At 45.3% G+C, this 15,158-nt stretch overlaps 1 protein-coding gene across 2 annotated transcripts in view; it reads left to right on the forward strand.

Annotated features, from left to right (window-relative positions):
- The window catches only part of LOC127651261 (regulator of G-protein signaling 12-like), a 134,581-nt gene that overhangs the window by 116,753 nt on the left and 2,670 nt on the right, over nucleotides 1-15,158 (forward strand). For both annotated transcript variants that reach the window (XM_052137011.1, XM_052137012.1), the window contains exons 10-15: nucleotides 1,168-1,253; nucleotides 1,456-1,650; nucleotides 1,927-2,000; nucleotides 4,090-4,216; nucleotides 10,781-10,877; nucleotides 11,260-11,327. In XM_052137011.1, coding sequence (XP_051992971.1) covers nucleotides 1,168-1,253; nucleotides 1,456-1,650; nucleotides 1,927-2,000; nucleotides 4,090-4,216; nucleotides 10,781-10,877; nucleotides 11,260-11,327 — 647 coding nt within the window. The remainder of the gene's footprint in view (nucleotides 1-1,167; nucleotides 1,254-1,455; nucleotides 1,651-1,926; nucleotides 2,001-4,089; nucleotides 4,217-10,780; nucleotides 10,878-11,259; nucleotides 11,328-15,158) is intronic.

The following is a 15,158-nucleotide window of genomic DNA, read 5'->3' on the forward strand; positions in this document are numbered from 1 at the left end:
TTAAAAAAAATTGTTGTTGCAATTTTGGCATTTTTTTTGTGTTACACAATTTATAAGAGATAGATAGAGGAATACTAAAGAGGTGTGGTCACAACTCAAAAAACGGATGAGGTACAGGGGGTGGAATGTGGTCCCAGGTCTCTAAAGACCAGAGGTATGCATTTACGGGTTACATTTTTTCACTATTATCTTCATTCAAATAATATTTATAAATGGTAAAAACAAATCTGTTGTTTTTAAAAAATAAATAAATAAATAAATAAACTGGCAGCTGTGGTTGTCAGAATAATTATGTAAAAAATACAGTAAAAATTTAAACAAATTTACAGAACAACCTGTAAATTGTACAGTTTAAAACTGTTGTTTTACGGTATATTTTATGGTGCAGCACTGTTGTTTATATTATTCAATGATAAACTTAATATATGAACCTTCTGAAACTATACATATCTGCTTTTATCTTTATAATGTATTTTTAATCACCATAGTAATTTCAGAAGGGCACATGATGACATGAAGTTCACCAATAGTGGCCCTACCAAGAGCATTGACCAATAAACATGTAGAGACACATTGCACTCACTCACACAAACAATAAACATCATCACTGTAACACATGTGAAATTAAAATAATGTAATAAACATTAACTAAACTACATCAAATATAACCCCAAAGTACATAACTGATATTAAAAATAAGAAGAAACATAACTATTCCTGTAAATTATAATGAAATGTAATGGGTCACTGGGAATGCCCAATTACTGTTATTTTACTGTAATTTTAACAATAGCTTACGTAAAAAGTGCATATACTTCCTTGTTAAACAATATACATTTTAACCATTAATTATATGGGAAAATCATAATTTTTCTACAACATTTTACCATAAAACTACATGTATTGTGTTTTTAAATATATTTAAAATATCTATAAATAAAGTAGCATTTTTAGTCTTTTACCGTTAAAATTAGACATTTATTACAGTGTATATGCTTCACTGTACACTTATAATTCACTTAAAAGTTTCTTATTAGAGGGTTAGGGAATATTCTGACAGATAGTTTTCAAAAGTATTGAATTTTTAAATTTTTTGTGTTTGTGCTGTCTCCTTCAGTGTTTAGTTTGGAGTTTCCAGTTTGTCAGTTATGGATGTTGTTTTTGTAGGTAGTAACGGACGGAGAGAATCACAGGGCTCTTTGTCGTCTGGTGCAAGTTTAGAACTTGTCACCTCTGGTTCCGGAAAAAATGAGGTGGGTCTTCTGTGCCTGACTGAACCACTCAAGCTGATGTCATATTGAAAACATATTTTTGTAAATCTATCTATTAAATACAATTTTATAGAGATCCATCTGTCTGTCTAATATTTGTGATTATTTATTTATTATTAGGCCAAAACATTTTTCTGTCTCTGTTCCTCTGTTGTTTATTCCTTTGTGTTCCTCTGTCTGAAAGGCTGAGGTGTCACGAAACTCCATGTCATTGTCCGAACATGCGGTGCGTCACTGTAACATTAACCTTCCGGATGGCTCATGCTGCTCAGTACCCATCAGACCCGGCATCTCCATCAGAGAGGTGTTGTTGGGCTTATGCGAGAAGATCGGCTTTAACCTGGCTGCTGTGGATCTGTTCTTAGTGAGCGGAGAGAAGGTAACATGCCTAACTGTGTGCATTTCAGGTAACTGGTGGAGGGCTCTAACTCTGATCATGTTATGTGGTAAAACATCAATAACTGAGGTACCTTCACTTTTGGTTTTTACTTTTGGTTTGTCCATCATAAAAGGTGATTTCATTATGTGTGTTTGTGCTGAGTGCAGCACACGTGTGTGTGTGTGTGTGTGTGTGTGTGTGTGTGTGTGTGTCTGCATCATATGATAGTTCACTACTGTAATGGATTCTAATATCATCTATTGTCCTTGTGTAAAGCCTTTAGTGTTGGACCAGGACTGCATGACACTGTGCTCCAGAGATCTACGGCTGGAGAAACGTACGCTATTCCGGTACACACCTGTTTATCTGTTTTACTTTTGTCTTTATATTTGGTGTTTTCTGTCTGTCTACTCATTTGTCCATAGTTATAAATTCAATTGACCTCTTTCTTTCATAGATTCCTTACCACCTAATTAACAATTTTTTTTAATTTACCCATATCAGTCGGTATTGGATATTCACAGACCAATATTGGATGTTTAATTGTGGACTGTTGTTTCCGGCTATTTTTGAGGTTATATTAATTTTGCCATTGCTTAGAACAAACAAAGGGATGGCGATAAATTACAGCAAAGATGCAGTATATCAATTGTGCTTAATTATAACCATTACACATGGACAATTAATCATTAAAATCTATTGATTGTAACTATTTGAGCAGTCAAACAGACTTTGTTCTTTAGCAGAATATTAACCTTAATAATGTACAGTATATTATATTGTTGTAATTCCTGAATTCACTTGTAGCATTTCAAGCTACTGATTTTAGTGTATTTGTTTATATTTTATTTATATTCTTGATAAAATAATAAAATTTATGTATTTGTGAAACATCTAATGTGCCTAAGACTTTTTCACAATTATATATATATATATATATATATATATATATATATATATATATATATATATATATATATATACACACTCACCTAAAGAATTATTAGGAACACCATACTAATACTGTGTTTGACCCCTTTCGACTTCAGAACTGCCTTAATTCTACGTGGCATTGATTCAACAAGGTGCTGAAAGCATTCTTTAGAAATGTTGGCCCATATTGATAGGATAGCATCTTGCAGTTGATGGAGATTTGTGGGATGCACATCCAGGGCACGAAGCTCCTGCTCCACCACATCCCAAAGATGCTCTATTGGGTTGAGATCTGGTGACTGTGGGGGCCATTTTAGTACAGTGAACTCATTGTCATGTTCAAGAAACCAATTTGAAATGATTCGAGCTTTGTGACATGGTGCATTATCCTGCTGGAAGTAGCCATCAGAGGATGGGTACATGGTGGCCATAAAGGGATGGCCATGGTCAGAAACAATGCTCAGGTAGGCCGTGACATTTAAACGATGCCCAATTGGCACTAAGGGGCCTAAAGTGTGCCAAGAAAACTTCCCCCACACCATTACACCACCACCACCAGCCTGCACAGTGGTAACAAGGCATGATGGATCCATGTTCTCATTCTGTTTACGCCAAATTCTGACTCTACCATCTGAATGTCTCAACAGAAATCGAGACTCATCAGACCAGGCAACATTTTTCCAGTCTTCAACTGTCCAGTTTTGGTGAGCTCTTGCAAATTGTAGCCTCTTTTTCCTATTTGTAGTGGAGATGAGGGGTACCCGGTGGGGTTTTCTGCTGTTGTAGCCCATCTGCCTCAAGGTTGTGCATGTTGTGGCTTCACAAATGCTTTGCTGCATACCTCGGTTGTAACGAGTGGTTATTTCAGGCAAAGTTGCTCTTCTATCAGCTTGAATCAGTCGGCCCATTCTCCTCTGACCTCTACCATCAACAAGGCATTTTCGCCCACAGGACTGCCGCATACTGGATGTTTTTCCCTTTTCACACCATTTTTTGAAAACCCTAGAAATGGTTGTGCGTGAAAATCCCAGTAACTGAGCAGATTGTGAAATACTCAGACCGGCCCGTCTGGCACCAACAACCATGCCACGCTCAAAATTGCTTAAATCACCTTTCTTTCCCATTCTGACATTCAGTTTGGAGTTCAGGAGATTGTCTTGACCAGGACCACACCCCTAAATGCATTGAAGCAACTGCCATGTGATTGGTTGATTAGATAATTGCATTAATGAGAAGTTGAACAGGTGTTCCTAATAATCCTTTAGGTGAGTGTATATATATATATATATATATATATATATATATATATATTATAGTTTATATATATATTAAAATGTATATTATATATTATTCAAACTATAAAATAATATTGATTTTTAATATCGTATCGGACAGAATTTAAAAAGTGGTCCGTTCATTGAAGTGTTCTTACATTCATGCTCAGATAGTCATTAGAATTTGGTTTATTAAAGTTGATGTACCTTAACCTCTCTTCGTGTCTCATAGGCTGGATCTGGTGCCCATAAATCGTTCTGTTGGGCTGAAAGCAAAACCCACTAAGCCGGTTGCAGAAGTGCTGAGGCCAGTAGTGGCTAAATATGGTCTGAACTTAGGAGACCTGGTGGCCAGGATAGTGAGTAAAACACCTGTTTATTTTTCAAAAGAAGATGTTTTACATTTTGAACATTTTTATATATTTAATGGTTGTATTCATCCCTATCTAAGAGCATGTATATTAGCAACCTCTTTATGCACTTGTGCAACCCACATACTTAATATTTATGTCCTTGGCAGATAACGTTTGGTTACGTATGTAACCTCCGTTCCCCGAGGGCGACACTAGGGGTCTCTCTTGAGCGCCGATATTCACCTCTGACCTATTGAAAAGGGCCAATGAGAGTTGGCAGTCAGTATTTGCATACCCCGCCCCCGCATACGGGTATTTAAGCGGGGCAAATACGAAAGTTTAGTCAGGATTTTTCTGAGGAGCCGGAAATGGTCCAGCCACAACAGTGGCTCGGTTCAGCGACATGGCGGAGGAAAGACACAACGTGTCGTTCCCTCCCTCGGGGAACGGAGGTTACATACGTAACCAAACGTTCCCCTTCTGTCGCTTTCTCCACGTTGTGTCGGAGAAGCGACACTAGGGGACCCATTCCAATCTTGCCATGTGCTGAACCGTGTACGTGAACTGCCGATACAGAGGCGGGCAGGGATTCATCCAGTGCCGCGCATCGCCTGTACCTGGCTGCACGCACTCTTCCCCAATGTCCCATACTGAACATCGGGATCCTTCTAGTTACCCTGAGAGGGGAACAAGGCGATGTTTGCCAACATGGGAACGGGCCAGCCTGGCTGGGCCTCTTTTCTCTCTATGTTTCTCGCATAGAGCAATCACGGCCGGGCCCTTACACGCATATAGGGAAGGGGTCTTACCCAGACCCTGCGGAGACCACACCTGCCCTTTTTCTTGGGGAGGAAAAGTGGTAGACACGTCACACGGCCGTCTTAGGGCTCATGTGGAAAGTATGGTGCGGTGGTAGATCCAGCATCGAAAGGGGGGAGTTGCTACAGCACGGCGACCGGGGCAGCTGTAACTGCCTAAGGGAGACACGGGGGTCCGCTTGTAAGGGGACAGAACCGTGGAATTACACACAGGGGGAGTCCGAGCAGGAGGCCTTACCTGCAGAGCACCTATACCGGTACAGGGTAGCCATCAGGGTACCCGCAGTGGCTTGGGTCGGCGAGTTCCTCCGCTGAACCGCGGACCCGGAGGGCTGGGGAGGAATCGACCAGGGTCCCGACTTGGAGTGGGGCGCCCTGGGAAAAAAGGCGCACTACTTAACCTTGACATCAGGAAAAGGGCACTGGGCGCAAGCGATCCACCCGGCCGGTCAGTCTACGTGTTACCGAGTTCTACGGGCTCGGACCTGACAAAACACGAGACGCAACCGACTCAACGCAGAGGTTGTAAAACCTCGCGAAGGTGTTGGGTGTTGCCCAACCCGCGGCTCTACAGATGTCTGCTAGGGAGGTGCCCTTGGCTAGTTCCCACGAGGACGCAACACCCCTTGTTGAGTGAGCTCGGACCCGCAAGGGTAGGGGCACGGCCTGGGTGTGATAAGCCAGTGTGATGGCGTCAACAACCCAGTGGGCGAGCCTCTGTTTGGAGATGGCATTCCCTTTCTGCCGTCCCCCAAAGCAGACAAAGAGCTGCTCAGAGCGTCTGGTGCTCTGTGTGCGGTCCAGGTAAATGCGCAGGGCGCGCACTGGACATAGCAACGAAAGGGCTGGGTCTGCCTCCTCCGGGCAGCTTGCAGGTTCACTACCTGATCTCGGAATGGTGTGGTAGGAACCTTGGGCACATAGCCCGGTCGCGCCTTAGGATCACAGACGTATCCGCCGGACCGAACTCCAGGCAAGTGTCGCTGACAGAGAACACTTGCAGGTCCCCGACCCTCTTGATAGAGGCGAGCGCGATCAGCAGGGCCGTCTTAAGAGAGAGGGCCCTGAGTCCAATTGATTCAAGCGGCTCGAAGGGAGGTCTCTGGAGTCCTGCCAGGACTACCGAGAGATCCCAGGAGGGAACTAGGCCTGGCTGGGAGGGATTCAACCTCCGGGCGCCTCTCAGGAACCTGAGGATCAGGTCGTGCTTACCCAAAGACTTGCGGTCTACAGGATCGTGGTGGGCGGCAATGGCGGCAACATACACCTTGAGGGTGGACGGGGACAGCCTCCCATCCAGCCTCTGCTGTAGGAACAGGAGCACTGACTTGATCGCGCATCTCTGCGGGTCTTCAGTTCGGGAAAAACACCAATCTGCGAACAAGCGCCACTTTAGGGCGTAAAGGTGCCTGGTAGAAGGGGCTCTGGCTTGGTTGATTGTATTCACAACGGTCGCCGGTAAGCCGGCTAGCTCTTCCGCATCCCATCCAGGGACCAGACGTGGAGGTCCCAGAGGTCTGGGCGCGGGTGGCAGAGCGTGCCCCGTCCCTGAGAGAGGAGGTCCTTTCTCAGGGGAATTCGCCAGGGAGGAGCTGTCGCGAGAAGCCTGAGTTCCGAGAACCAAGTCCGAGTGGGCCAGTAGGGGGCCACTAGCGTGATTGCTCCTCGTCCTCCCTGACCTTGCACAGCACCGGTGCAAGAAGGCTCACTGGGGGAAATGCGTGTGCCAGCACGTCTGTCCCGAGGGGAGCCTCTGTTAGGGCGTACCAGAGCGGGCAGTGGGAGGTTTCCTGGGAGGCGAACAGGTCAAACCGTTCCCAAATCAGCTGGACCGACTGGGGGTGAAGCCGGGCAGGCGTTGTCGTGATAGCGCGTCCGCTACGACGTTGAGCTTGCCGGGGATGTGGCACGCGGGCGAGTTGTGACATGTGGCGGGAGCGTACGCCGCCTTGGCAATTTATGTACGCCACTACCGTGGTGCTGTCCGATCTCACGAGGACGTGTTTGTCCCGAACTAACGGGAGGAACTTCCTGAGAGAAAGAAGGACAGTCAGCAACTCCAGGCAGTTGATGTGCCAACGCAGCGGGGCCCCTTTCCAACGGCCCGCTGCTGCATGCCCGCTGCACACGGCACCCCACCCGGACCGGGACGCATCGGTTGTGACCAGAACGCGTCGGGACACCTGCTGCAGGGGCACTCCTGCCCGTAAGAAGCAGAGGTCTGTCCAGGGTCGGAGTGTTTTGAGGCAGGCGGGGGTGATCCTTACCCGATGCGTGCCGTGGTGCCATGCTTGTCTCGGGACTCAAGTCTGGAGCCAGTGCTGGAGTGGTCTCATATGCATCTACCCCAGCGGCGCGACCGCCGCGGAGGACGCCATATGCCCCAGGAGCCTCTGGAAAAGTTTTAGAGGGACCACTGTGCCTGGCTTGAAGGAAGTGAGGTAATCCAGCACCAACTGAGCACGCTCGCTCGTGAGACGTGCTGTCATTGAGACTGAGTCTAACTCCAGCCCGAGAAAAGAGATGCTCTGAACCGGAGTGAGCTTGCTCTTTTCCCAGTTGACCTGAAGCCCCAAGCGGCTGAGGTGCCGGAGCACCTGGTCTCTGTGTGTGCATAGTAACTCTCGAGAGTGTGCTAGGATGAGCCAGTCATCGAGGTAGTTGTGAATGCGGATGCCGGCTACTTGTAGCGGGGCAAGGGCCGCCTCTGCGAACTTCGTGAAGGCGCGAGGGGACAGAGACAGGCCGAAGGGGAGGACTTTGTACTGAAACGCCTGGCCGTCGAACGCGAACCGTAAGAAGGGTCGGTGTCATGGCAGAATTGAGACGTGGAAGTACGCGTCCTTCAGGTCTACCGCTGCGAACCAATCTAGATGCTGAACGCCAGCCAGAATATTTCTCTGCGTGAGCATTTTGAACGGGAGTTTTAACAAGGCCCGATTGAAAACTCGAAGGTCCAGGATTGGTCGTAAGCCGCCGCCTTTCTTGGGTACAATGAAGTAAGGGCTGTAGAAACCCTTCCTCATTTCGGTTGGAGGGACGGGCTCTACCGCGCCCTTGGCTAACAGGGTCGCGATTTCCGTGCGCAGGGAACTGTTCCCCGCAGGGGGCGGGTTCGTGACTGAGGAGGAGGTCTGATGCTGGCGTCCTCTGGACTCGTCTGAACCGGCCGGCCGGGGAACAGTCGTGGGCAGGCGGAAGGCGGGATCGCCGCGTCCGGTGTACCGGGGCTGTCGTAATCTGAAAGCAGATTGCCGTGAGAACGGCATTTGCGAGCCAGGTGACCCAGAGGCAAAGGAAATAGCTCTTATTGAGAATGTGGGTACCACAGCCCCGCCAGGGGTGTGGCAAATGAAAAAACAAAGGATTCTCCTCCCAGCCCTCCACCGGGGGACGGAGCGGTCTTACCACCTCCAGAGCTAACGTCTTCGGCTCTGGGTCGGCTGTCTCAGGAACGCTTGGGAACCTTCCGGGTCCTAGAGGGGGTCCGTGAGACAGGGGGCGTGCGCCGTCTGCGGGGTGCTCGACGCTGGGGCTGAGAGCTGGGCCCGGGTTGAGGCGGAGTAGGAGCTGGTTTCTTCGCAGGGGGACGCCCTCGGCGGGCAGATGGGGCAGGGCCCGTAGCGGCAGGTCTGCGGCGGGGCATGATGCTTGAGAGATGGCCTCCGTCTGCTTCTTCACCACGGAGAACTGTTGGGCGAAGTCCTCGACAGTGTCGCCGAAAAGGCCAGTCTGAGAGACAGGTGTGTCCAGGAGGCGGTTCTTGTCGGCCTCACGCATCTCAACCAGATTGAGCAAAAGATGGCGTTCCTGGACCACTAGGGTGGCCATCGCCTGTCCGAGTGCCTGCGCTGTGGCCTTCGTCGCTCTCAGGACGAGGTCGGTCGCTGAGCGCAGTTCCTGCAGCACATCAGGATCAGGTTCACCCCCGTGCATGTTTCTGAGTGCTTTGGCCTGGTGGACTTGCAGGAGGGCCATCGCATGCAGGGCGGAGGCAGCGCGTCCAGCCGCACTGTAGGCCTTCGCGTTGAGCGAGGATGTTGTCCTACAGGGCTTGGATGGGAGTACGGGCGCCACGCCAGGAGGTAGGGCTACCGGGCATAGATGGTACGCAACTGCCCTATCGACCTGGGGAATCGCCCGTATCCGTGGCGCTCTCGCCGTCGAGGGTGGTGAGAGTGGAGCGGGTGGCACCTAGACGGGCAGAGAGCGGGGATCTCCACGTAGACGTCAGCTCGTCATGCACCTCCGGGAAAAATGGGACCGGGGATGCGAGGTCGCGAACGGCGCTGCCCCCAGGAACCAGTCATCCAACCGTGAAGGCTATGGAGAGGATGGAGGGTTCCAATCCAACCCCACGCTTACGGCGCCCGGAAAGCATGTCAGACATCTGAGCGTCGGCCTCAGCCTGGGCCTGCTGGCCCGGCGGCAGTCCAGGGGAGTCCTCGGCACCAGACATCACACTCTCCGATGCAGCGGCGAGCTCATCTGCTTCGGGCTCGGGAGGATAGACAGCCGGGCCGTGAGGCGAGCCGCTATCGCCGCGAGCGTGTCAGGCAACGGGAGGTTCGCGGGGGGCTACCCGGCGAAACCACACCCGCTGCCGCCCCCAAATCGCCCCCAGCGCCAACCACATCGTCCTCAATCCCGTGGGAAGAAGGAGCAATGCGGAGTGCAGCTGGGGTGGCTTGCTTTCTGTTGAAAGCAAGCCGCGACCGCAACGTGGTCATGGTCATGTTCTCGCAGTGAGAATATGAACCATCCACAAACGCCGTCTCGGTGTGATCGCGGCCCAAACACACGAGACAGCGCCTGTGGCCGTCTGAAGCGGAGCGCACTCTACCGCATCCAGGAACAACACCGGGGCGGAAGGGCATCTTGAAAAAGATGCGTTCTGAAAAGAACGTTCAACGCTGCTATGTTTTGCTCTTTTAGAGAAATTACTCTTTTAATAGGAATTTACTCTTTTAATACACAGTGTGTGTGTGTGTGTCTGCGCTGTCGAAGCGCTCAGGGGCAACAATGCACGCCGTGCAATGTAAAGGAGAAAGCCGCTGTTGTGCGGCGTCAAGATCCAACAGCATGCAGATCGTCAGAGGAAACAGGAACGTTTTAATGTGGTGTGTAACTCGCAGCAAACTGCAGACAGACCATCGGCTCCGAAGAAATTTTCTGACTAAACTTCCGTATTTGCCCCGCTTAAATACCCGTATGCGGGGGTATGCAAATACTGACTGCCAACTCTCATTGGCCCTTTTCAATAGGTCAGAGGTGAATATCGGCGCTCAAGAGAGACCCTAGTGTCGCTTCTCCGACACAACGTGGAGAGAGCGACAGAAGGGGAACTTCTTATCAAAGCAACTTATATTTCAGACAAGCTGTTCCACAGTTAGTTGGTGTACATTCTAACAACATACTGTATATGTTTAAAGCGCTGTATAGATCTTATCAGCTGTTTGATTGTAGCATTGTGCACCAAATCCCACCAACATGTTGACGATGTGCTTTTTGCGTTAATTTCTTCTGGAGTATCGGGTTACATAGCACATGAAAAATGTTTCCATCATCTTACCCGTTTAGCTGGTTTTGCAGCATAAATCACTATATGGATGGATGTCGTAGATTATATTGAGAGATGAATCAAACTCTACAATACATTTTTAATTATTATATATTATATTGTCAAATGTCGTCAGTGTTTTGGGATCTTATGGAATAGATGTCAAATTTGTTGGTGATTCTGTGTGGACAGAGTGGAGAGAAAGAGCCACTGGATCTTGGGCTTCCTATATCTAATCTAGACGGACTGAGGGTGGTTCTGGAAGCAGCCGACCACATTCCAGAAAAAGGTAAGATGCGCACACACATACAGAACAGAAATCACTCACATCTGATCTGACTCTACAGTTTCACCCCCTGTGGAGCAACAGCACAGATGCCATACAATTTTCTTTCCTAGATTAAGCTATTGGAGTCATCTTGATTCAGAATGTTCTTTATAGCTTTCACTTCCTTATCAGGTTCCCCGCAGGTAGCATTCAGCCCTTAGCCTTTATTTTGTGGCCCCTGACATGCCTTTTTAATTTTATGAATGTATAGTACGGGCCTATTCAATTCCGTTCCTAGTTTCTGCGGACGTTTAGTTTTTTGTCTCATGTAATATCATTCTAGGTGAAAACATGTTGAAAACAAATTGATGATCAAAATTTCCTTTTCTTCTCCTCTAAACAGACAAACAAAATCTGGTCTCATCTAAAAGCCATGGTCCACCTCTGTCTACACGAAGCCAGTCTGCCACAGTAATACCTTGATCTCCAAGATTATACACTTCTATCCCCCTCTTCTCTCTTTTTGTGTTTTTGGCCTGTGTGTAGGGGCCTGTGCATGGCTGGCTCCCCTATTTCGTCCTCTTGTCTGTATGCTGTGTGTATCTGTGCATTTCTGGGCCTGTGGATGTTCTAACCCTTCTCAAATCACACCAACCCACCTTTGACCACTTCATTTCCTTCAGCACACCACACTGTTGTGGGTAGCAACCTTCATCCGCCAAGAGTTGATTGGCTCAAGGGGTCCTCCCTTGTACAGACTCTCTCTTCTCTGTAGTTACTGATAGCTGTGTGACAGTGCTGTAGTAGTGTCTGAAGAGGTGAGCATACTGTGAATTTATGAAAGAACAAATTTAAAATAAATTATGAAATAAAAATGTATAAAAAAAACTAATAATAATAAAAAAAACACACCAACCTCTAAATTAATTTACAATTATATACAGTACATATGTAAAATGTGTATTTTTATTCTGTTGTAATTTTAGTTCCACTTAAAGGGCACCTATTATGGCATTTAAAATGTTCCTAATATTGTTTTGGGAGTCCCCAACAACAGTTTTACATGCATGCAATGACAAAAAACACTTTTGTTGTCTTATAATATGCATTTATGTTTACCTGATTTGCTCACCGACTCCCAAATGATTCGTTCAACGACTCATTTTTCCAAACCCCTCCTTTGTGTGACGCTAATCTGCGGTGATTGGTCAGATGACCCAGTCAGTTGTGATTGGTATACTCTGTGCAGAGATTGTCGGAAACGGAACGCCCATCACCGCTTTGTAGTAAAAAAATCTAAATCAGAGAAGAATTTTGAGTTGATTTATGTTAGCGATCATAGCCCAAAGTTCGGTGGTAAACACCCAATCAGTTATTGTTTGCGTTAGCCCAACGCATAAACATATTGGTAAAGCACTGCATTACTACAAGTTATTGCTCTATTCTTTATGACAACTCCAATAACATCGACAAACATTTCACATATTTCCAAAAAATTGACATTGGAGACCTAGAAGCTGCGCTTAACTTACACAACACACACAAATACTTATTAAGCATGCTAAAAAACACATAAAAGCAACAATTATTAATAATACTTACAGGTTGTGATTCGGAGGAGGAAGCTGATCCAAATAAACTTGGTACTGAACCTTCCTTCAGTATCAACCGGCTCGCGAATCCACACTTGAAAGCATTCATGTTCGTGAAGCAATCGTCATTAAAATGACGCGAACACAGCACAAGGTTCGGGCTATAATTGTGTGGTAAAGTTGTAAATAAAAACTCTAGCCACTGATTCTTCACATGCTCGTCCCTGGGCAGTGAAAAAAAAGGTCGCTTTTGATACGCACTTGAGAACACAGCGTCTTGTTGTCGACATGATGTTTTCAAGTTTTCCTGGTGTCTCGCGCTACAATGAGTGGGCGCGCCAATTTGATAATTTTTCGTCTTGACGTCACAACGAAAAGGAAAATGACTCATTGGAAAAACGATTCATTACATTGACTCAGAGTCGACTCCTACTTTTGAGAGACAATAACTTTTTTTACGGTCACATATATAAAACTTTGCAGGATGTTTTTGTTCACTTAAATGAAAGGTAATTTTCAAAATTCCATAATAGGTGCCCTTTAAACAAAATTTTTTTTATATCATGGTAAGTTTCTTGTTGGCATGGTGTAGAGTACACTGCTAAGAACCATGTTATGGTAACTTGATGTTAAATATGGATTTAAATTAATAGGTGTCCTAAATGTTCCTTTTATTAGGCTACTATGAAAATTGTTAATACTTTATTATTACTCTAATTAATAAACTAATATATACATAATACACAATAAACTGTTTGTAGCTAATATGAGTGTAGTAATGTTCACGTTAACACGTTATCTTGTATTACCATATTTATCCTCAGTGATTCCCACAGGATTTTGTGAGACTGTGGTGGGTGGACCTCGGACCCTCTAGGGGATTCCGGGGTCATGGACCCCATAAGAAATTTGTGTACATTTTAAAGTTAAATGCATCAATCTGGTGCATTTGAGAGCAAAATTAAGAGGCTAGATCTGTGAAGAACTTTGCAATATTGTAAAAAATGTTGTGCTCTAGTAGTAATTTAATCATAAATGGTGATGACATGGCACAAACGTCACACCCACAACGCATGGTAAATGAGACGTAGTTTAACGCAGTTCACAAATGGTCAAAACACAAAATTGACTGGAGCATACATTGAGCCAGGACTCGACATTAAGCATTGTCATGTGCTTGTTCTCTGGACAAGTAAATTGGTAATTAAAAAAGTTACTTGTCTGAAGAGCAAAAAGGATATATGCTCAAGTAACATGTCAAAGTTTATGTTGTATATTTTTCTAAAATTATGACCGATGACCAACCTAATAGTGTACCTGTTCTCCGTGACAGAAATGTAAACTGCACTGGGTAGGGGAGGAGGCTATTGTCATATGGTAATGTATGGTAGTCAAATAAAGGAAAGTCTGATTGTTCTTCAAAAATCCACTTGTCCCAGACAAGCGTTGACTTTGAGCCACGTGAGCCATCAAAGAAATTAAGCAAAAGTGCTTACCTGTGTTGAACTTGCTTCTCAGATGCTGAAAATATTTACATTGTCAGAGCCACGTTATAATATCTAATAACGTTAGCATTAGATAATTACCAAATGTTAACTAGCTAGATATAAGGTTACATACGTTATACATTGTTTTTCATGACAAGCAGCCAGATATGTCAATTGACATAAGCAAGGAGATGTTAACGTTACCTAACTTGGCTAACGTTAGATTAATGTTAATTATCAATTATAACTTCTACAGTAACATTTTCTGTTTGCTGTTGTCCATTGATAATGATAAAATTGTGTTTGGACTAGTGGATAACTGCAGTTTATACTGTGCCGCAAACCTCAAACGATGTTGTGTCCTCAAAATGCCTTAGTGTCTCGGAGTGTGTGTGTGAGCATGCATGCGTACGCACAACAGGGGGTTGACTGAGTGGAAGTGAGAGATGCTTTGCAAATGTTAGAGATCTTTTATGTTATTATATTATATACCTGTATGTGTGTGTATATATTTACGTTTAGCAGGGATGCTTGTGCATCAGACACTGGAAATGTCCCGTCCCTTACTGAAAAAATTATTGGTTAGAACATATCCATTCGGGTCTGAAACGAACATTCTGATTGGTGGATCAGATTAGTCAGACTGTCTGTCTTTCCAGTGCCATCAGTTGCGCTGCCACAACTCTGTGAGCGTTTAGAGAAAATCTCTGTACAAATTTTTTTTATATATATATATATATATATATATATATATATATATATATATATATACACACACACACACACACACACACACACACACACTACCTGTCAAAATTTTGAAACACTTTACTGAAATGTTTCTCATGATCTTAATAATCTTTTGATCTGAAGGCATATGCTTACGTGTTTGAAAATAGTTTTGTAAACAAAAATATAATTGTGCCACCATATTAATGTATTTTTTATTAAACCAAAAATTGTATTAACTAATTTTTGAAATGGATGACTTGGGCCAAATAATAAAGAAAAGCAGCCAATAAGTGCCCAACATAGATGTAACCTTCAATACTGTTTAAAAAGCATCCCATGGTGATACCTCAAGAAGTTGGTTGAGAAAATGTCAAGAGTACATGTCGGCAGATTCTAGGCAAAGTGTGACTACTTTGAAGACGCTAAAATATAAGAGTTTTGATTTATTTTGGATTTTGTTTAGTCACAACATAATTCCCATAGTTCCATTT

The sequence above is a fragment of the Xyrauchen texanus genome, chromosome 11 (assembly GCF_025860055.1).
Source record: "Xyrauchen texanus isolate HMW12.3.18 chromosome 11, RBS_HiC_50CHRs, whole genome shotgun sequence".
Taxonomy (NCBI): domain Eukaryota; kingdom Metazoa; phylum Chordata; class Actinopteri; order Cypriniformes; family Catostomidae; genus Xyrauchen; species Xyrauchen texanus.